Source organism: Cornus florida, unplaced genomic scaffold, assembly GCF_030987335.1.
Source record: "Cornus florida cultivar Cherokee Brave unplaced genomic scaffold, ASM3098733v1 CherokeeBrave_3.0.0_Hap2_Chr01, whole genome shotgun sequence".
NCBI lineage: Eukaryota > Viridiplantae > Streptophyta > Magnoliopsida > Cornales > Cornaceae > Cornus > Cornus florida.
Window position 1 is genome coordinate 88387975 of NW_026775571.1, and position 22273 is coordinate 88410247.

The 22273-nt window shown below is 36.1% G+C and overlaps 1 protein-coding gene and 1 non-coding gene across 2 annotated transcripts in view; one reads left to right on the plus strand and one right to left on the minus strand.

Moving 5' to 3' along the window:
- Positions 1 to 17195: 17195 nt before the first annotated feature.
- LOC132282714 (small nucleolar RNA R71) lies at positions 17196 to 17302 on the minus strand. The gene has a single exon (XR_009471831.1). It is a non-coding gene; the product is annotated as a small nucleolar RNA R71 (small nucleolar RNA).
- A 2752-nt stretch (positions 17303 to 20054) lies between these two features.
- The window catches only part of LOC132277053 (uncharacterized), a gene marked incomplete at its 5' end in the record, with an annotated part of 4026 nt that continues 1807 nt past the window's right edge, over positions 20055 to 22273 (plus strand). The window contains 3 exons of the mRNA XM_059778768.1: positions 20055 to 20299; positions 20414 to 21084; positions 21382 to 22055. Coding sequence (XP_059634751.1) covers positions 20055 to 20299; positions 20414 to 21084; positions 21382 to 22055 — 1590 coding nt within the window. The remainder of the gene's footprint in view (positions 20300 to 20413; positions 21085 to 21381; positions 22056 to 22273) is intronic.

Sequence of the window (22273 nt, forward strand, 5' to 3'; positions counted from 1 at the left end):
AGTTCCTAGGGTTCAATTCATGTCCCACTAGTTCCAGAAAATCCTCAAATTCCAATACAAATTGTTAACAAGCTTTAAAACATAATTGATAACAGTTTATGTACAAAACAGTTTCAGTTTAAACAAAACCACAATAGTTTACAGTTTAATTTAACATGCATAAAACGTCCATTTTAAAGTTTAATTTAATTCCTGGAGACTATATAGCATGCACAGAACACAGGTTTACGGGAAGGAGTTAGAATAAAACACGCCTTCGGTTTCAGTTTTGAAACCTTAAACCACCGTCTCTGAGTTCCGGCAAATGCCAAGACTGTTCTCTTCCTCGGTTCACTCTTCTCCTCCTCTGTTGCCTCTTGGTTCAACCCACGAGCAACACCCTTTGCTTCCTCCTTGAGCCTCTCTATGTTTATCTCAAGTTTCTCTCTCTTTTCCTCCCAGATCCCCCTCTATTTCTCTCTGCCTCACAGTACGTGAATAGAGTTCTAAAAACCCTTGGCAAACTTATAACTTATATATATATAGGCATCTATAAAACCTACTTCTAATTCTAACCCAATTATAAGTCGGCTAACATAACTTCATAAAAAAAAAAAAAAACAACCCTAAACCTAAACTATATACGACACATATAAATTATAAACCAATTAAGTCCACCTAAGCATACACAGAATTAAAACAAATAAATCATATAAGCTAATAAATAAAACAAGTCAATTAAATCAACAATTAACCAAATAATTAAATTAAACAAATAATTAAACAATGAATTTAAATAAATACACAATTACAATTAAATAATTAATTTAAATAAATACACAATTAACCAATTAAGCAAATACGCAAATAATTCAATAAAAATGCAATAAAGTCATTAATTAAAATACCGAGACTATCCTTTTAAAATTAGGGGTATTACAAAAGTTCCCCCGATCGATCCAATTATTCCTTCAATCAATTTCAACTCTATACTTAGAAAATTTTTGGATCTCTGAAAATTTCATCTCTTTGTGTATCGTTCGAAGTTGTCTGCAGGATTTTAGTCCTTGGATCGATTTCGATCGATCTATGTTCTTCCTTTTGTCTTTGACTTTTTCAAATTTCAAAATTTAATTTTTTTATAAATAAATTTTATATATATATATATATATATATATATATATATATATATATTTTCAAAAATCTAAAAAGATTTTAAATTTTCAAAAATTCAAAAATTTTCAAAAATATTTTGTCATTTTGTAGTTTCGATCAATCTGAGAACCTTCATGATCAATCCAGGTTCGATCAATCTGATGAAACATATGATCGATCAAACATGTCGGGACCAGTTTTTTAAAAATGACCCAAGGGTCATTTGGATCGTTCATTACATTGATCCAACACCCTTGCTGTCTCCTCCGATACTGTACTCCATCTTCTCCACCTCCGGCAAGACTTCGGCGAATCCTAAACTCCATTTCTGACTTCATCTTCTCTCTTCTCTCTCTCGGTCCAATTATCTCCTTCGTTTTTGGTAAGTTTTTAAATTCCCTTTTTCATTTTTGTTTTCTTTTCATGTTGAACATGTTGCCATGCTTAGATTCAAGCTTTTCATCATAATTTTGTTGCCATTTTTTGGAATTTTCAAGCATGTATATATATGTATATATTTGTATATAGTTTTTATTTCTGAATTTAGATCCTGGGGTCACGTGCTATTTTAAGTGACCATTTGTGCATTGTTGACATGTATAGGGGGTCACGAGCCTTGAAGTGACCACTAAAATGAGCCCCGTGTCTTCCACGTCACGAACGCGATGTTTTTCATTTTCCAGCAAGCTTCGATCGATCACACCAGTGCCCTGATCAATCCAATTCATGTCATGATCAATCCAACTTGGATCGATCACACTCTTTTTCATGATCGATCGAACTGCACTCTTTTACATATTGATGCTCTTTTCCCCTCTCCCGTGTTTCATGCTATCATATTATTGCCCAATGCCTCTATTTTCCACATTGGTTGCATTCTGTACTTGTCAAATCTAGCATGTTTCACATTATTTGATCATTTACCGTCTATACTTGGTTGCATTACTACTTGCATAGATATGTTAATGTGTTCTATTCTAAGTTGTCTATTTTACTCTGACAAACATTTTTCTATCTATTGTGCTTTCATTTCTGTATCTCGTATACTATTTGTTGTTACTGACTACAATTACAAGTGTTCTTTCTTTTTGTAGACCATGACTAGGTACAAGACCACAGCTAACCAGAAATATGACCGCTGGGTGAAGTAGAGGAGAAAGGAGCCAGAGGAGCCAGCTCCCGCACAGTCCTAACATTCCTCCTCTCCTTCTTCTTCTACTTCTTCTTCATCTCAGGAGGTTGAGTCCACACCACCTGCTTCACCTACTCCAGTGGCACCACCGGCATAGCCTGACATAGTCCGAGATAGAGTTTCTCGAATGTTTTCGCGCCTTTCAGTGGCACATGAGTCCATATTTAACGAGGATTTCTTTACACAGTCGATCATGACCAAGTGGTCTTACAATGAGATTTATCGCCGCCATCTTTCTCCCATATTGGCCCTAGTTGCCAATCTAGTTTACCCGAGGCTTGTTCGGTTATTTTACCAAAACCTTCGTCCAGCTCAGAGTAACCTGGCCGAGCTGTAAACTACCATCGATGGGCATCTCATCCGCATTACCATCGAGACTTTAGTGATATCTTCTCAGTGCCCACATGCCTGCCCTCCAGGCATTGTTTATCTTACTTTACAGAGGCCATTATTTGCAGATATGGCCACAACTCTTCATGGCACCGCTACTGCTGCGGTCACTTTTGCCACTCGGACCTACTTGTCTGACAGCAAGTGGTTCTTTGATTCGATTTAATACCGAAATGTTTTTATGGCTGGGCATAAAATCCAGATACAAAAGGATTTTTTAGCAGTTTTATATGCCATCTATACAGGGCATTGGTTCTCAGTCCCTGCACTCTACTGGACTGTCATGATGAAGCTATATGATACTTACATTAGCAAGAGTAAACCAAAGCAGCCCAAGTTCCTTCCCTTTGGAAATTTGATTACATAGATCCTCCGAGACCAGCATTATCCATTTCACCCAGAGGAGCACGTTGAGACTGGGGCTTGCCACTATGTCAAGAAGGACTAAAATAAGAGGTACAACATTCTTATTAAGAGTCTGGAGGTCAAGAAAGCCCAAGCGGCGGAAGATCTTACGGCTAAAGAGAAGGCAGAAGCAGCAGCAACACCGGCAGCGACACCGGCAACAGAGAAAGCTTTCATAAACATTGACCTAGAACAGGAGTCTCCAGCAGGGTCACCACATCACTCTCCGAAGCAGAGCCATCACTTGCCGAGCCATGATGAGCATCAGTCTTCTAATGACTCCACATTGCTATATCGGGATGATCCAGTCATTTTTTACATTCAGGCTCAGGCTCCCAGCTTAGGGGAGCGTATCTAGACACTGGAGGATGCAGTCGTCTCCCTCAGGGCAGATGTGACCACTCTCCGCACGGACGTCATGACTGCGCTGCGAGACATATCCAGTCAGATTCAGGGTTTACGCCCTGCCAGACCATATTCATCTGCCTGACCTCTCTCTCTCTCTCTCTATCTCATATATATATGATTGTGTTTTACACTGATACTTTGATACTGTTATTCAATTTTTGAGGCCAGTCTATTGGCCCGATTACTGTGATGTACCTTATACTGTTTTTATTTTATTTTTATTCATGATATTTTGGATGTCAGATTCTTATATTAATATATCTATTGATAATTGACTCTATTATCAGGTGCATCCCAGTAACTTCAGTGAGGGAGTACTGCCCATATTTTTCAGGACCACCCTTATTCCCCTCTCTTTATTTCATTTACTATCCCATTTGCACTTGTATGCCCACTGTGCACCATTATTATCCCATTTGTTATCTGATGAGGTTTTATCCCAGTGCCATTTTTTAGGACCACAGTTAATCCTAAGTTTGGGGGGGGGGGGGGGAGGGGGGGTTATATACCACCCACTTCGGATACTTGTGTCCCAACCATTCATCACCATAGTTGCGCTGGTATACTCTTTCATTTTTCTTTTGTTCTCATTACACATTGAGGATAATGTGCGATTTAAGTTTGAGGGTAATGTGTGTTCTTTGCATTTAATTCAAGATTTTGACCATGACTTGTGTATTTGAGGGATTTTCTATGATTGGTCCATGACTAGCTATGGTTTTGATCTTTTGAGGACTATATTACTTAGAATTTAAAAATTGCTTAACTTGAGAGTCCAATACTCCTTTTATGCCTTGTGGACGCCATTTAAGAGTAAATTTTTTGAAAGATTGATATCTTGCTAGCACTTGTGGTCCACATCATCTTGATTTTATGATTGTTTTGAGATTCACTCTAGGATTTTACACTAGCACAGGCGCACACTAGTATTCATTTGTAGGGTACATACTTTGTTGATTATTGATTTGATTATATCCCAATTGAGCTAGTAGTGTAATGAAAACTTTCATTCTTGATAAAGGTGGATAGCAAACTCTTTTCATTGAGTAGTCGGGATTTTAACCTCATTAAACACTGAATTTCTCGCATCGAAAGGTGGAGGGCCCAAACTCTAGGTTAATAATTGGAAAAAAAAAATTAAAAATAAATAAAAAAATTGCAAAAGCAAATAAAAAAGTGAGGACTTCTCCCAAAAGGCGAGAAGTGGGAAATGATTAAATGGAGGTTGTTTTGATTTGAAGCCTAGTTGATTTAAGCTTGTAAGTCTTTAGGGGTGTTTAAACACCTAATGCCCTAAAACCGTCCGGTTTGGGAGTCATTGACCTAACGCTCGACCTCATGAATCGCTAGAAAGCTTAATAGATCAACACATTACACAATGCTTCCATCTTTGATCCTTAGGTTAGTATAAAAATAAAATAAAAAATAAAAATAAAAAAACACACACACACACACAAACGAGTGAAAAGAATAAACGCACCTAGTTGAATAAAGCTTTAATAAAAGGTCTATTCTTTGTCTTGATGATCGGTATTAGATTTGTGTACTAGTTTGAGGCCGGATGTGATCATTTCTTTAGTTGGCTTAGATATCAACACATTTGATGCCGGTTCACTTGAAAAGGATTCTAAAGTTATTTTGATTTGCATGATCATTATCTTGATGTGTGGAGAACCATATTTGTTTACTTGATGTTGAGATTTTAGGAAATTACTTGGAAATGGTTGAAAATTTGCATATTTGAGGTAGTTTTCTCTCAATACTTATTTGGAATATTGGTGCCTTTTTAGTGAGAAAGAGCTTAATGTTTGTGGGTATCATTTCTGGAAACCCTCACGAGACTTCACTCGTCCACTAGGGGTAACCTAGGGGTTTAAAAGGCTTGTTGCATGTGCTAAATACAATCGTGTTCCCTACAAAAATGGCATTATCCATTTATTGTTTTCTAGTTCGTAGTTGTTTAGTTGTTCATTTCTTTCTTTACTTCATAGTTCATTGCTAGGGACTAGTAATATTTAAGTTTTGGGATGTGATAAGCGCTGAAAAGTGCGCATTTAAACCTTTTAAGCTTGAATGTTCTAGGACCTTATTATATCTTATTTTCCCGTTTTAGTCTAATTTTGTGTTATTTCCCTTTTCAGGCACTTATCCCCAAAATAAGTCAATTCAGCTGGATTATAGCATTAAAAGAAACAATCTCAAGCTTAATAGAAGAAAATGAGCAAAGTGGAAGCAAAGTGTTGAATAAGCCTTCTTCGATCGATCAAACTCAAGCCCCGATCGATCACACTGTGATCGTCCCAACCATACCATGATGGATTGAGCCTTTTGTCCTTATCTTCAGGAAAATATCTTGTTCGATCGATCCAACTATCCTTCAATCGATCGAACCCTTTTGTTCTTATCCTCACCTACCACTTTTATCCTTTTCCTAAAAATATCCTAAAAATATCTCAGCCTTGTCATCATCCAAAAAGTGCACCATCATGGTTCGATCGATCCAAGCAACCTTGTGATCGATCGAACTGCCTCAAATTACGTGAAAAATTGATTTCAAGCCAAATTAAATGTGTGCTCGTAGTGCAATCATTAGGAGGTCCTTGGCACGAGGTCTAACCATTTGGTGTGACATTTGAGCTACCTATATAAGGGTTTTGGCTATTTTTAGTAGGAAGAAATTAGGTTTTGGCAAGAGGCTAGAGATTAGAGAGAAACAATACACATTTTAGGAAAGTTCTTCTACTAATCTAGGGTTTCTACCACAAACTCAAGGGGAGAAGGATGAACTATACCATGGAGATAGCTCTTGAGGGTTGGATTACAACATCAATAAGTGGCTAAACCATTCTCTTGGGGCTAGAGATAGCCCTAAGCATGCCTCCTAGACTCTGATATTTTGTAATTAATGGGAATTTGTGTTGTAATTCTTGTCTTGACATCTTATATATATATATCTTGTTTCTACAATGATTTGTGTAGTTTAATACTTCCAATTGATCATTTGATTCTATCTTTATATCTATGTATGCTAGGATCGATGTTCATGTGTTTATCTCTAGATTTTGTGACATTGATGCATGTCTATGTGTTGATATTATGAATCTAGTGATGGTCAAGGCATGGTGCTTAAATGGATTACTCTTGTAGTTTATTTGATGGTTCATACTTATTTCTTGATGGATTGTGCCACACTTTTAGCTTAACTAGTTTAAATTCAGGTCATTTGCTTAGTTGTAGTGTAATTACCTTACTTTCTTAAATAGGTAGACAATCCATGCTTATTGTTTGATGTTCCATGCTTATGAATGCAAGTTATATATTTCTCTATCTTAATGAGTATGCATTAATTGTGGGCTTAAAAAAGGATCAATGGCTTAATTTGATATGTCTATTCACTAGATTGGTTAGACAATGTATGCTTACTTGGCCATCCTGCTTTGTAATTCAATTAATGGCACATACTTCCATTTACAACATATAATCCCCTTAATCTATCAAATGTTGAATGTCTAGGAACGTAATGCTTAGTGGTGAACTCTATGACCCAAAACCTTTCTCTCATATTATGTACACCTCATTTGTTTAGTTGTTTTACATTGCACTTATTTAGTTTAAATTGTAATATAATTTAACCAACAAACCCTTTTTTGATCATTCGACCAACTAATCCAACAATTGATTCCAAAACATGCTTCCTTTCCCTTGGGACGATCCCTACTCGTCTACCAACATTAATAGTTAGTAGTGGCAGTGGCATTCTATAAATTCAAACTTGGCTACACTACACTCTTTTGTGCAACTAGGTATTGACCACACTAATCCGTTTAATGTATTTCTAAATTTTGTAATGCCGCAATAGCCAAAAATAATCTAATGGATGTTATTCTTATGACTGGTGAATATGTATCAAAATAATCCAAGCTTTTTCTTGCATGTATCCCTTAGCAACAAGCCTAGCATTATATTTATCTATTGAACCATCAGGCTTCATTTTCCTCTTGAAAATCCACTTATACCCTAAAGGTTTAGTACCAGAAGGAAGATCTACCAATTCCTAAGTATGATTTTGCATGATGGATTCAATTTCACTATTTATGGCTTCTTTTTATAAAAGTGCTTCAGGAGAAGACATGGCTTCCTTATAACTTTGTTGCTCATTCTCCAATATATATGTCTGAAAATTAGGACCAAATGACTTAGAAGTTCTAGCTCTTTTGTTATGTCTAGGCTCTTCTTTATTTTCATCATCTATAGACCCTTGGTCTATATTCTCTTGTATATTGCTATTAGCAATATCATTATTTCTTTTAAGAGGATTTTTGCAGGGAAATATATACTCAAAGAAACAAGTATTCTTTGACTCAATAATTGTATTGATATGGATGTCAGGAATGTTTGATTTATGCATAAGGAAACGCTATGCATTACTATTATATGCAAAGCCTATGAAAATACCATCATAGGTTTTTGGTCATATCTTAACTTTCTTAGGAGTAGAAACCGCAACCTTACTAGACACCCCCACACTTTTAAGAATTTATAGGAAGGTTTTTGACCTTTCCAAAATTCATAAGGTGTCACATTTGTTTTCTTTTGAGATATTTTGTTGTGAACATAATTAGCAGAAAGTAAAGTTTCCCCCCACTAATTCTGTGTTAAACCAGAACTTATCAACATAGCATTCATTATTTCTTTTAAAGTACGGTTTTTGCGTTCAGCAACACCGTTCTGTTAAGGTGAATAAGGAGCAGTAGTTTGGTGAGTAATACCATGTTCTGAGCAAATGTCAGCGAATGGAGCTGCATATTCACCACATCTATCACTTCTAAACACCTTTATCTTCTTGCCAAGTTGATTCTCAACTTCATTCTTATAATGTTTAAACATTTTCAAGGCTTCATCTTTGTTTCTTAACAAGTATACATAACAGTATTTTGTGCAATCATCAATAAAAGTAATGAAATATTTTTCCCACCTTTGGTTGATATAGATTTAAAGTCACAGATATCACTGTGTATTAATGGTAGAGGTTCAGTATTTCGCTCTATAAAGTGAAATGAGGTTCTAGTCAATTTTGCTTCTACACATGTTTAACATTTTTTATTTAAATCAATACTAAATTTAGGTATAGAATCCATATTAATTAATCTACGAATTGTATCATAATTAACATGTCCTAACCTACCATGTCACACATCAGATGACTCAATCATATAAGCAGAAGAAGCATTAGCTTTATTATTAATAGCTTTGGGTACAACAGTCATTACATTGAACTTAAATAGTCCATTACTTAGATACCATTTGCCCACATACACCCCATTTTTAGTCAGCACAAACTTGTCCGATACAAAGACCAGCTTGAACCCATTCTGGCTTAGGAATGACCTATAGACCAAGTTCTTCTTGATGTCTAGTTTATGCAGCACATTATTAAGAGTGAGCCTTTTTCCTGAGGTCATCAGTAGCTTGATCTTTCCTTGTCCTTCAACCTTTGCTGTATAAAAGTTCCCCATGTAGAGTAGTTCTTCATTATCTATAGCTTCATAGGTAGTGAACATCCTCTTTTCTGAGCAAACATGATGAGTAGCTCCTGTTTCCACCCACCATTCTCTATTGTTGCTCACAAGGTTGATTTTAGAAACCACAGCTAAAAGATTTAGCTCTGACACATCAACTATCAACTTATCTTCCTCAGCAATGTACACCTCAGAGGTCTTTTTCTTGGGGTTATGTTGTGCTTTGCGGCTACGATAGTCTTTAGCTCGGTGTCATAATTTGCCGCAAATGAAGCACTTTCCAGTGAACCTCTTATAGTTTCCTTGGCTGGGACCTTCTCTAGAGTACTTCCTCTTCTTATGTCCAGCTTCCACTACATTCGCCTTTAACACCATTGAAGAATTCCCTACTTTCTTTTCAGATGTGTGATTATCTTCTTCAATTCTCAGCCTAACAATCAGGTATTCGAGCCCTATTTCCTTACGCTTATGTTTCAAATAGTTTTTGAAATCTTTTTAAATAGGTGGTCGCTTTTTAATGATTGAAGCTACTTGAAAATATTCACTTAAAGTCATTTTCTCAGCATGTATCTCATATAGGATCAGTTGGAGCTTCTACACTTGGCTCATGACTGTCTTGGAGTCTAACATTTTGAAGTCCAGAAATCGTCCGATCATGAACTTCTTCAAGCCAGCATCCTCAGTTTTATATTTCTTGTCTAGTGACTCCCATAGCTCTTTAGCAGTGTTCATTGGACTGTACACATTATATAGAGTGTTATCCAATCCATTAAGGATGTAGTTCTTGCATAGGAGGTCTCCATGTTTTCATGCATTAACAGCTCCTAGCTTTGTAATGTCAGTTTCTCCCTCTTCTAGCACTGGGGCAGTTTCAGCTAGGTACTTGCTTAGATTTAGAGTTGTAAGGTAAAACATAATTTTCTGTTGCCACCTTTTAAACTCCGCCCCATTAAATTTTTCGGGCTTCTCCCTATGACTGACGGGATCATTAGGCATAGTAGTACTTGTACTTGCCATTCGTCTGATATATATTAAATATACATACCATAGTCAAATTTACAAAAATAAAATAACAACAATATTTAAATAATTAAACTGTAGCATAAGCCGAATCTGTCTTAAGATTGTAGTCCATAAAATGGTCTAAGGCCCTGTTTGGATTGGCTTTTCAAACGATGTTTTTGGCTTTCTGGGCTTAGAAGCTATTTTGAAGGGTGTTTGGATAATTTTATAGAAGAGCTTTTAGCTCTTAGAAGAGCGTTTTGGAAAAGCTGGGGACCCCCAGCTTTGGTAAAACGCTCTTCTAGATACACACGGGAGCCGTTTATGGATTTAATGAATCTTTCAATATGACAAGCGTACCCTTTTCTTTTAGGCATTGAGAAAATAAAATTACGACATCTGCCATTATAAAAGATATCGTATTATTCCTAAACCCTAAGGACAACTCAAACGAGGAAGATCGTCACTTTCCTTAGATCGTCACTTTCCTTCTAATCCCTAACGACAACTCAAACAACAACTTCTCGCTTTAAGGATCTCTTTCGTTTCAGGCAAGGATACGACATTTTTTACTTTGTTGTATATGAATGATTGATTATATTTTGTATATGAATGTTGGATTGAATGTATGGTGTGAAGTTTGGAGTGACCAAAATTTTGAACTAATTAATCGTATTGTTTTTCTTAACCAATTTTTTATTTATGCCCTAATCGATCACGTGAATGTTGCATTATTATACCTTCATTTTTGTATCAACAACCATTTTTCCATGATATATGGATGCATATACATATACAACATTATAATTTGTTATAAATATGTTTTATATACTGTATTTGACATATTATTATAAGTATGCTTTTTATACTGTGACTGAAATATTGGAGAAAACTTTAATAATAATTAAAGTATCGAGTACTGTATTCTTTTACTTTGTTGTATATGAATAATTGACTGTACTTTGTATATGAATGTTGGATTGAATATATGGTGTGATGTTTGGAGTTACCAAAATTTTGAACTAATTAATCGTACTGTTTTTCTTAACGCATTTTTTATTTATGCCCCTAATGGATATGTTGCATCATTAAATAACCATTTTTGTATGGACAACCATTTTTCCATGATATATGGATACATATACTTATACAACATTATAACATTTGTTATAATTATACTTTTTATACTGTGTTTGACATATTGTTATGAGTGTTTGTGATTGAAATATTGGAGAAAACTTTAATAAGAATAATTATAATCTTTTACTTTATTGTATATGAATGATTGATTCTATTTTGTATATGAATGTTGGATTGAATATATGGTGTGAAGTTTGGAATGACCAAAATTTTGAACTAATTAATCATACTGTTTTTCTTAACCCATTTTTTTTTTTTTTGTTTATGGCCTAATCGATCACGTGCATCATTCACGTATGAACATTGTTGTATGGATACATATACATACATATATGTATGAACACTTAAACAATCATTTTTATATGAACAACCATTTTCCCATGATATATGGATACATATACAACATTATAACATTTGTTATACTCATGTTTTTTATACTATGTTTGAGATATTACTATGAGTATACTTTTTATATTGTGCTTGAGATATTGAATAAAACTTTAATAATAATTAAAGTATCTAGCCCAATGCGTAATCACCTCTCATTCTTTATTAATCACCTCTCATTTTTTATTATTTAATTTTTGTTTTGTTTTGATTTTGTTTTGTTTTGTTTTGTTTTTATAGTTTTGTGATGGAGAATGATAGTGATATTGAGAAAAACATATATGAGGGGATTTTAGAACGTGTAAAAAGAGATGATATAGAGCTCAATCAAGTCATTGTCACAGCATCATGTGTGGCAGTGCTACAAAACTCATGATTGTATAAATATTTTGTTAGTTGATGCTATGACATTTTGTATTATTTGATTATATTGAATGGGTTGTTATTTTGTTAGTTGATGCTTAATATAATGTAATATTTCATATACGGCATGAATTATTTGATTATATTGAATGAGTTGTTTGTATATATCATGTTGGATTATTTGTTTATACTGAAATGTTAACTACTTTATGTTACCAAACAGTCCAAAAAACACAGTTATATAAAATAAAACAAAATAAAAGAACCTGAAAATAAGGCGAGGTTAGAATTTGATTCTATATCCTTAAGACAGATTCGCCCCGCTATGGTGCTACCGGACTCAATGGCATCGATTTCCCAGGATACAACAACTTTTACTTCCTTCGGTAGTAGCACTGCAAACCAAAGGAATGGACGAACTAGCTCGATGTAATACTCTCTGACTCGAACTTGGAATAACTGACTAAACTTGGACTTGGAGTGACTAACTAAGGCTCAAACCCAAAGACAACGGCTTGTACCCACAGACACAGACACTTATGGAATGTAATACCCCTAATTTTAAAAGGATAGTCTCGACATTTTAATTATTGTTTTCTTGCATTTTTGTGTGACTATTTGCTTATTTGTTTAAGTGTTTAATTGTATTCATTATTTATTTGATTTAATTGCATTAATTGATTTCTTGTTTTCTTTAATTGAATTATGTATTTAATTGTTATATTGATTTTCTTTATTTAGGTTAATTTAGTAATTCAGTATTTTTCCTTTTAATGGGTAAATTGGTTTAATTAAATGTTTTAATGGGATTCAATTAGTGTAATAATTATAATGTTAAATTTGTGTTAAATTAAGTTACGGTTATAGCTTTACAATAAAATTTACGTATATGTAGCCGACGTTTATATAACATAGGTTGTTTTATGGGCCGACTAAGATTTACACTAGGACTCTGTCTCTAATTATATAAGGATTAGGGTTTTAGTGTTAAGCCTATAAATATAATATCACGTTGGTTTAAGGTTTTGGAAAAACAGAAAGTTCGTTCATAACACAGATGGATGAGAACGGAGGCACCGTAAGGGCTGTCAAGAAGAAGAACAGAGAGGACCTAGGGAGTGTTGTAGTGGATTAAACCAGAACCATAGAAGGCTTGAAGGGATTCAGTGGTTGCCGGAAATTTGAAACGACGCCGAGATTTCATAACTGAAATCACAGACAAGTTCTTTTCTTCCTCTTTCCCGTTAGCTTGTATTCTGTGCACACCTAGATGATCTTTAAGACTTTAATTGAGCATTAAACAAATCTTACATGTTTAATATATGATAGATTATTGGACTGTGTGTGTTTAATTTTAATCTATTTAGTTCTTGCAAAGTTGGGTTGCAGTTTTTGATTTTAAAACATGTGGGATTGGTAATTGTTTTTATAATTCTTTCTTTTACAAACTGTTTTTTTTTTTTAAAAAAAAAAAAATACTGGATGATACTGGATGTAGTTAAAACTCTTAAATTCAATATTAAGGAGGAACAGAAGGGTTGGAAGTAGCCGAAAACGAAGCAGATGGTCGGAAACGGATCAGAAACAAAGTAGGGCTCTCGGAGAGAGAGAAAGCCGGCTCCATGGAGGAGGGAGCCGGCTCCCCCCAAGTGTAGAACCAGCTCTAGGAGGTGTAGACCCAGCTCTACCCATCTAGAGGTGGCTCCAATAAAGATTGGAGCCTGCTCTACAAGTTTAACAGTAGGTTCCCTTATTTTCAAAAAATCTGGACTTTTGGGCACTGTTGGGGACTAGTTTGGTATTCTAAAATGATTTTGGAAGCGTACTAAGGGTTTTAAATATAATTTCATGAATTATTAAAACCTCATATGGCATAAATTATACCCATAGGCTAATGGATAGAACAGTAGGAAATTATACAACTTTGCGTGCTGTTAACTGTTGTAAGGAATGAAATTGCTTAGCTTAAATTTTAGCAATTTAATGGAGTACAATAAGATTATAAATCTTATCTTAAATCCATGAAAGGGGCATTTATGTATTAGTTTTGATCTATGCCTGCTTTGGATGCTAATTGTTGAAATATTGAAACTTTTTCTGCAATTACAGTTGGATTTCAATTGCTAGAATGTTAAACATCTTTTCTGCAAATATTTGGATAATGGTTTTAGACTATAAATTGCTAAACTATTATTTATGTGTTGTAATTTACATAGATATGGAGGATTGTATGCGCCAGTATGGGACGGTGACATACTAGGGATGGTTTAGCTCAAAACGCTAAGACCTAACCTATTGGACTAAAGGAAAGGATTGTAAAATATTGAATCCTAATTTTATTTAAGTCGGATCAACTGAGTAAGTTGAGTGATTATTGATAAGTGCTTAAATGTTGCACATTTCAGCACCTAAGCTAAGGTATTTCAGTCTTTGCATCTATCTTAATTTTATGTTTTAGTCCTAATTTATGTTTATGTGTATTTCAGGGCAATAAAGTTAAAATGAGCTAAGAACGGTCCAATTAAGCCTTTTTGGAGTTAAGCAAAGATTTTCAGACAATGGCACAAAGCGGTTAATTTCGGGCCTTTGATGATGTTCCCAAAGATGGAGAAGCAAACCAAATAGCCCGGGGCAAAAATGGAGCTGAATAAGGCTTAAAGGAATTTGTCAACTCTGGGGGGATCGATCCCCAGGCTGGGGGATCGATCCCCCAGGACTTAGCAACATTACAGTTTTTATTTAATTTTTGGGCTCATTTTGGGAACTGTTGGGCTTTAATGAGATTGTTACTTAAGGCCCAGTGAGCCATTAGATTAGGGTTAGTTTTAGTTTTTATTTAGGTAAAGATTATTAGAGAAAAAGGAGTTTTATTTTAATTTTATTTTTCTGTATCGTAGTATCGTATTTTTCTCTCTGGAAAAACACGCGGAAAAAGAGAAAAAGCAAGAACAGGCTAGGGTTTGGAAGAAAAGTTCAGAGAAGATGAAGCAGATGATGGGGATTGTCCTGTCTTCGACTCCATCAACCATGAGTGGCTGATTCTTCTACTTAGGGTTGGATAAACCCTAAGCATGTAACCTATTCTCTCTCTCTTTTCATACTTTTTGGGGATTAATTTATGTAATTAGTGTATAGTCTGGAATATTATGAATTAAATTCTTCCAATTGATTATCTGTATTAATCTCATATTGTCTTATGTGTGGTTGATTGATAAACAAATTTTACACATGAATTCTTTGTTAATTGATTCTTGTGATGGCTATGCATGGTATTGCTTAGTTGTAATTGTGTTTCAAATTGATGAAAAATGCTTCCATTTGATGGATGGTACTACATGTTTAGGTTAAATTGTTGTCTAATTAGTTTTAAATTCATGTTTAATTAGTTTAATTTAAGTTTAATTAATTTAATTGCAATTCAATTATTAGGTAAGTAGACCATCCATACTTGTGTTTGAATTCCATACTTTTTGTCACAATTGCATTATCTTCTAGATTAATGTGTGTTAAATTTGTAACTTGGATTGATAAATCATGCTTTGAATGGGTGAATTGCACTACACTTAGTTTAATTGTCATTAGGTAGTTGATTCATGCTTGAAATTGATGGTTTACACTTTTCATTGCACTTGTTAGCCACATATAGATTACATAGTATTATTTCCCCAATTAGTTGAAAGTGAGTGAGTTAGGGAATGTGCTTAGTGATGAATCCTACACCCTAAGTCTCTTTCCAATCTCTTAAACTCTATTTCTTTATTGCAATCATTTAGTTTAAAATTAGTTTTAATCACAAACAAAACCCTTTTGGCAATCACATAAGCACTAAAGTAGAATTCAATTCTGGAAAACCTATAATTGTTTAGATCTCTTGGGACGATCCCTGCTCACTTCATACTCCATGGTATAAGTGTTTAGTGGTTTTATAAATTTTAAAATATGGTGCCCACTTGACATTATTTCTAAACCTAAAGTGTTGTGCATTATTTTGTACACACGCTCGGTCGCACCATAGTTTTGGCGCCGTTGCCGGGGATCTAACGGTTTTGAAGAATTGAATTAAACATTAGTTCTTTGTTGATTGTCTACTTTTAAGTCATTTTAATTTTTAATTTTTTTTTTATTATTTGATTTGTCAATTAGGTACTTAAAGCAAAGTGGAGCAAATGCTGGACTTAGAAGCAATTAAAAAAATTTGAAGTTGCTTAAGGACCATCTGTAAGTTCTCTTTAATTTTAGTACTTTAATTGTATACCAATTTGCATGCTTTGGACAGCCCAAGTGGAGGATTAAATTGAATTATTTTATTTTTAAGTCCAAGCATACCTTCTTGTAGAAGGCATCGGCCCGTGTGGAGGCATTTATTTGTTTTAAGTGCATTGATATTATTGAGGAGTTTGGGAACATCGTATGTGGAGGTTGAAATTTTGAAATGTTGGTGTGTTGACTTGTTCTAGTGCATGCATGGTCGTAGATCACTTAATCGTCCTCTTGCTCCTGTAAATCAAAATCTCGAAATTTTTGTTCGGCGTTTAAGAAGTAGTACTAGGGATAGTCATCTTAATCTTTTAAATTTTGATCTTCCATTACCTTTAATGGAAGATCCAATTGAAGATCCCATTGTAGATCTTGGTCATGTGGATCATAATGGTGTGCACCACCCACCACAAGTTCATATTGTGGATCCTCAAGGTGTGCATCCACCCTTGGGAATGCCACAACCAGTTAATCATGCGGTGCAACAACCTAATCTAGGGATGCCAAGGCCAAATGTTGTTCCCCCAATTGGTGAGCAACAACAACAATATGTTCAAATGGCATACCCTCAACAAGGTCAAATGGCATATCATCAACAAGGTCAAATGCCATATCCTCCTCTCAATCCTCTCAATCCTCCAATGGTCCTTAGGGATCGTTACACTCCAAATCAATATAATGCACCTACTTGCATTCAATTGCCAAATTTTCGTGCTCATCATTATGAGATTAAGGCTTCCACCATTAACATGTGCCCCCTTTTCTATGGGTTGAGCAATGAAGAGCCTTATAAACATTTAGATGAGTTCTTGGAAGTTTGTTCCACCGTGAAAATCACGGATGTTCCGGAAGAAGTCCTAAAAATGAAGCTTTTCCCTTTCACTCTTCGGGATAAAGCTAAATATTGGTTCAACAACTTGCGGCCAAATACAATCACCTCTTGGGCACAATTGCAACAAGAGTTCTTAAAAAAGTATTACCCCACAAGTCGAACTGATGCCATGAGAACTTCCATTTGTGAATTTAAACAACAAGAAGGAGAACCCCTTCATGAAGCATGGGAACGTTTGAATGACTTGCTACGGAAGTGTCCACATCATGACATTCCTAAGTGGTAATTAGTTCAATGTTTCTTTTCAAGTTTATCTGATGCCAATAAGGGCATTGTTGATGCTTCTTGTGGCGGAAGCTACATTGAAAGAAATGAAGATGAAATTTGGCAACTTTTCAAAAAAATGAGTGAAAACTCAATGCATAGATCTTCATCTTCTAGGGGTAGTCACCTAGCACATATGGGAGGAAAGAAAGCTATAAATCAAATAGACTCTTCCATGGAAATTGCCGCTGAGGTCAAAAATCTTACTCAAAGGTTTGATACATTCCTTTTGAATCAAGGTCCGGCAACTCAATCATATCCTCACCATTCCAATGAAATGTGCATGACTTGTTCTAGTTACACTCACCATACTTCAAATTGCCCTCTTGGACAAATTATACCAAGTGAGTCTCAAGAACAAGCAAATGCAGCTTTCATTCATCAAGGGAACAACCCTTATTCCAATACATACAATCCGGGGTGGAAAAATCATCCTAACTTTGCATGGAGAAATCAAGGAGACGGTGCAAACCCTCCTCAAAATCAAGGTTACCAAGCAAAGTATATTCCCCCACATCTCCAAAATCAAAATCAGAATTCTCAAGGTTACCGTCCTTCATTCTATCCTCAGAATGTGAATCACTACTCTCAACCTCAAGCATCAAATCCTCAGTCATACTCTCATCCTCAAGCATCAAATTCTCAATCTTACTCTAATCCAAATCAAGCGCCTCCTAAGAGTTCCGCTTTTGAGGACAAAGTCTTGCAAGCTTTAGGTAATCTTCAAAAAGATAATCAACTGTTTTATTCTCACTCTCAATCAATTGCAAAGCTTGAAGCTCAAATTGGGCAATTAGCTAATTCTTTAAATGTGAGAGAGAAAGGTAAGTTGCCTAGTCAAACTGAGACCAATCCTAAAGGGCAATTTATGGCGCAAGCAAGTCCTTCATCAGAATTTTCTGGAAATGAGCAAGTTCAAGCAATTACTACCTTGAGGAGTGGTAGGAAAGTGGATAATAAGGTAGAGGTACCTAAGGAGGATAATGAATTGGCACAACCTAGTGGTTGCATCCATCCCATTCCAAATTCTATTCCAATTTCCTTGGATGCTAGTGGTTCCAAAAAGGACATTCCATCATCTTCATCATCATCTCCCCAATTAGAGAAGCCTTATGAGCCAAAAGCTCCATTTCCTCAAGTTTTGAGAGAGACTTCATCATTTGGGAGACAAGAAGGAAAAATTCATGATATGATGGAAGTGTTTAAACAAGTGAAAATTAATCTTCCTCTTCTAGATGCAATTAGGCAAATTGCACCATATGCAAAGTTCTTGAAGGACTTGTGCACACAAAAGAGGAAGAGCAAGGGAAGGGACCTTAAGAAAGTGCTTTTAACAGAACAAGTGAGTTCCATCATTCTTTCTAACACTCCTCCTAAGTTCAAGGATCCGGGTGCTCCGACTATTTCTTGTGTTATTAGAAACCAAGAGGTTCGTAGAGCTCTCCTTGATTTAGGTGCAAGTATCAATCTCATTCCATACTCTGTTTACTTGCAATTAGGATTAGGGGACTTGAAGCCAACATCGGTAGTCATCCAACTAGCCGATAGATCAATTAAAAAACCAAGGGGAATTGTTGAGGACATTCTAATTAAGGTTGATAAATTTTATTTCCCGGTTGATTTTGTGGTACTAGATACTGAGCCAGTCCCTAATCTCACCAATCACATTCCAGTCATCCTAGGAAGGCCATTCCTTGCCACTGCCAATGCCACCATTAATTGTAGATCTAGCATTTTGGATATCTCATTTGGCAACATGATGGTTAAGCTTAATGTATTCAATGCGAGTCAACATCCCACAGATGAAGACGAGTGTTTCCTAGTGGATGTCTTGGATGAAACCATAGAGGAGACTCTTCCCTCTATTCTATCTAAGGACCCTCTTGAGGCGTGCCTTTGTGAAATGTTTGAAAGTTGTGGTTTTGACACAGAAGGATCCATAAGTGAGGTGAATGCTTTGATGGACTCTGTGGCCACTTTGGATTACCCACCTTGGAAAAGCAAGAAAGAACCTCTTCCTTCACTCTCTAGTACTCCACCAGTTCCATCTCTCATCTCTCCTCCTATTCTTGAGCTTAAGCCTCTTCCATCAAATCTGAAATACGCTTTCTTAGGCCCAAAAGGGACTCTTCCAGTCATCATTGCTTCCAATCTTGAAAATGACCAAGAGAATGATCTTTTGGAAGTGCTTAAAGCTAACAAAGAAGCCATTGGATGGAGTGTGGCTGACCTAAAAGGCATTGACCCTTCTATTTGTATGCATCGCATACACATGGAAGAGGATGAAAGGCCATTTAGGGATGCTCAAAGGAGATTGAACCCAAATATGAAGGAAGTTGTCATGAAGGAGGTTGTGAAACTTCTAGATGCGGGAATCATTTATCCTATCTCTGATTCCAAGTGGGTTAGTCCAACTCAAGTGGTTCCTAAAAAGTCGGGAATCACAGTTGTTAAAAATGCTAAAGGTGATCTTATTTCGAAACGCACCGCCACTTCATGGCGTGTTTGTATAGATTACCGAAAGCTGAATTCTGCCACTAGGAAGGACCATTTTCCATTGCCTTTCATTGACCAAATCTTGGAAAGATTGGCTGGGCAACGATACTATTGCTTCCTAGATGGTTACTCGGGGTACAATCAAGTGGCCTTAGATCCATTGGATCAAGAAAAAACCACATTCACATGTCCTTTCGGTACATTTGCTTATCGATGGATGCCTTTCGGATTGTGCAATGCTCCTGCCACTTTCCAAGGGTGTATGATGTCAATTTTTTCGGACATGGTGGAGAAGTATTTAGAAGTCTTCATGGATGACTTCTCGGTTTTTGGGTCCTCATTTGATTCGTGTCTCCAAAATCTCAAAAAAGTGCTTCAAAGATGTCGTGAGACTAATCTTGTGTTAAGTTGGGAAAAGAGCCATTTCATGGTTCAAGAAGGAATCGTGCTTGGACATGTAATCTCTAAAAGAGGAATAGAAGTAGATAGAGCGAAAGTTGAGCTAATTTCTGAATTGTCTCCACCTACTACGGTGAGAGAAATCCGCTCATTTCTAGGACATGCCGGTTTTTATCGCCGATTCATCAAAGACTTTAGCAAAATTGCTAGACCCTTGTGTAACCTTCTTGCCAAGGAGACTCCATTTGTCTTTGATGAAGCATGCCTAAATGCTTTTCATCAACTTCGCACTCTTCTATCATCCGCTCCTATCATGCAACCTCCAAATTGGTCCTTACCATTTGAGATTATGTGTGATGCTTCCGACTTCGCAATGGGTGCTGTTTTGGGGCAAAGGGTAGGTAAACTACCATATGCTATATACTATGCGAGTAAGACTTTCTCAGGTGCCCAATTGAACTATTCTACCACCGAGAAAGAGTTACTTGCCGTAGTATATGCCCTTGATAAATTTCGGTCATATCTCTTAGGATCCAAGGTAATTGTGTTTTCCGATCATGCCGCTCTTAGGCATCTTTTAATGAAAAAGGAAACCAAACCTCGCTTGATAAGATGGATTCTACTTCTTCAAGAATTTGACTTTGAAATCAAGGATAAAAAGGGCTCCGACAATGTCGTTGCCGATCATCTGTCTAGATTAATGGTTGAATCTTCTCCAAATCTTGAAATTCATGAATCATTTCCGGATGAACAACTCTTTCAAATCTCAAATGGGACGTTGCCTTGGTTCGCCGACATTGTTAACTATCTTGCAACCAGCAAACTTCCCATTAATTGTTCAAAACAAGAAAATGACCGATTTTTTGCTAACATCCGGAAATACTATTGGGAAGATCCCATTCTGTTTCGTTATTGCCCGGATCAAATCATCAGGAGATGTGTGCCGGAAAGTGAAGTTCCGAGCGTCCTTGCATTTTGTCACACACTTGCTTGTGGTGGGCATTTTAGTGGAAAAAAGACCGCGTTGAAGGTTCTTCAAAGTGGGCTCTTCTGGCCCACTATCCACCGAGATGCCTATAACTTTTGTAAGGTGTGTGTTCGGTGTCAAAAGTTGGGATCAATGTCAAAGAGAGACATGATGCCCTTAACTTCAATCTTTGTAGTTGAAATCTTCGATGTATGGGGCATAGACTTTATGGGACCATTCCCAATGTCTTATGGCTTTCAATATATCCTCGTTGCCGTTGATTATGTTTCAAAGTGGGTTGAGGCTTGTGCTACCAAAACGAATGACCACTCCGTGGTAATTGCATTCGTTAAATCAAATATCTTTGCTCGTTTTGGTATGCCAAGGGCTATGATAAGTGATGGAGGAAAACATTTCTGTAATCAATTCTTGAAGCAACTTTTCTTGAAATACTCCGTCACACATAAAGTGGCCACTCCCTACCATCCCCAAACAAGTGGGCAAGTCGAGGTGTCAAATAGGGAAATCAAGCATATTCTTGAGAAAACTGTCAATCCAACCCGAAAAGATTGGTCAAGAAAATTGAACGATGCTTTGTGGGCTTACCGGACAGCTTACAAGACTCCAATAGGCATGTCTCCATATAGACTTGTTTATGGGAAGCCTTGTCATCTTCCGGTTGAGCTAGAACACAAAGCACTTTGGGCAATAAAAAGGCTCAACTTTGATCTTGATAAGGCTGGAAAGGACCGTTTACTCCAACTCAATGAGCTAGAGGAATTGAGAAATGATGCCTATGATAGTTCAAAAATTTACAAGGTAAGGACAAAAGCATTTCATGATAAACATATTGTGAAAAAGTCCTTTGAAGCCGGTCAATAGGCTTGGTTATTCAACTCTAGGCTCAAATTTTTCCCTAGAAAGCTTCGAACCAAATGGGAAGGCCCTTATCAAATTATCTCTGTTTCACCTCATGGGGCTGTTGAACTTAAAAATCTGAAAGATGAAGGGACCTTCAAAGTTAATGGTCAAAGGCTTAAACCATACATTGATGGACA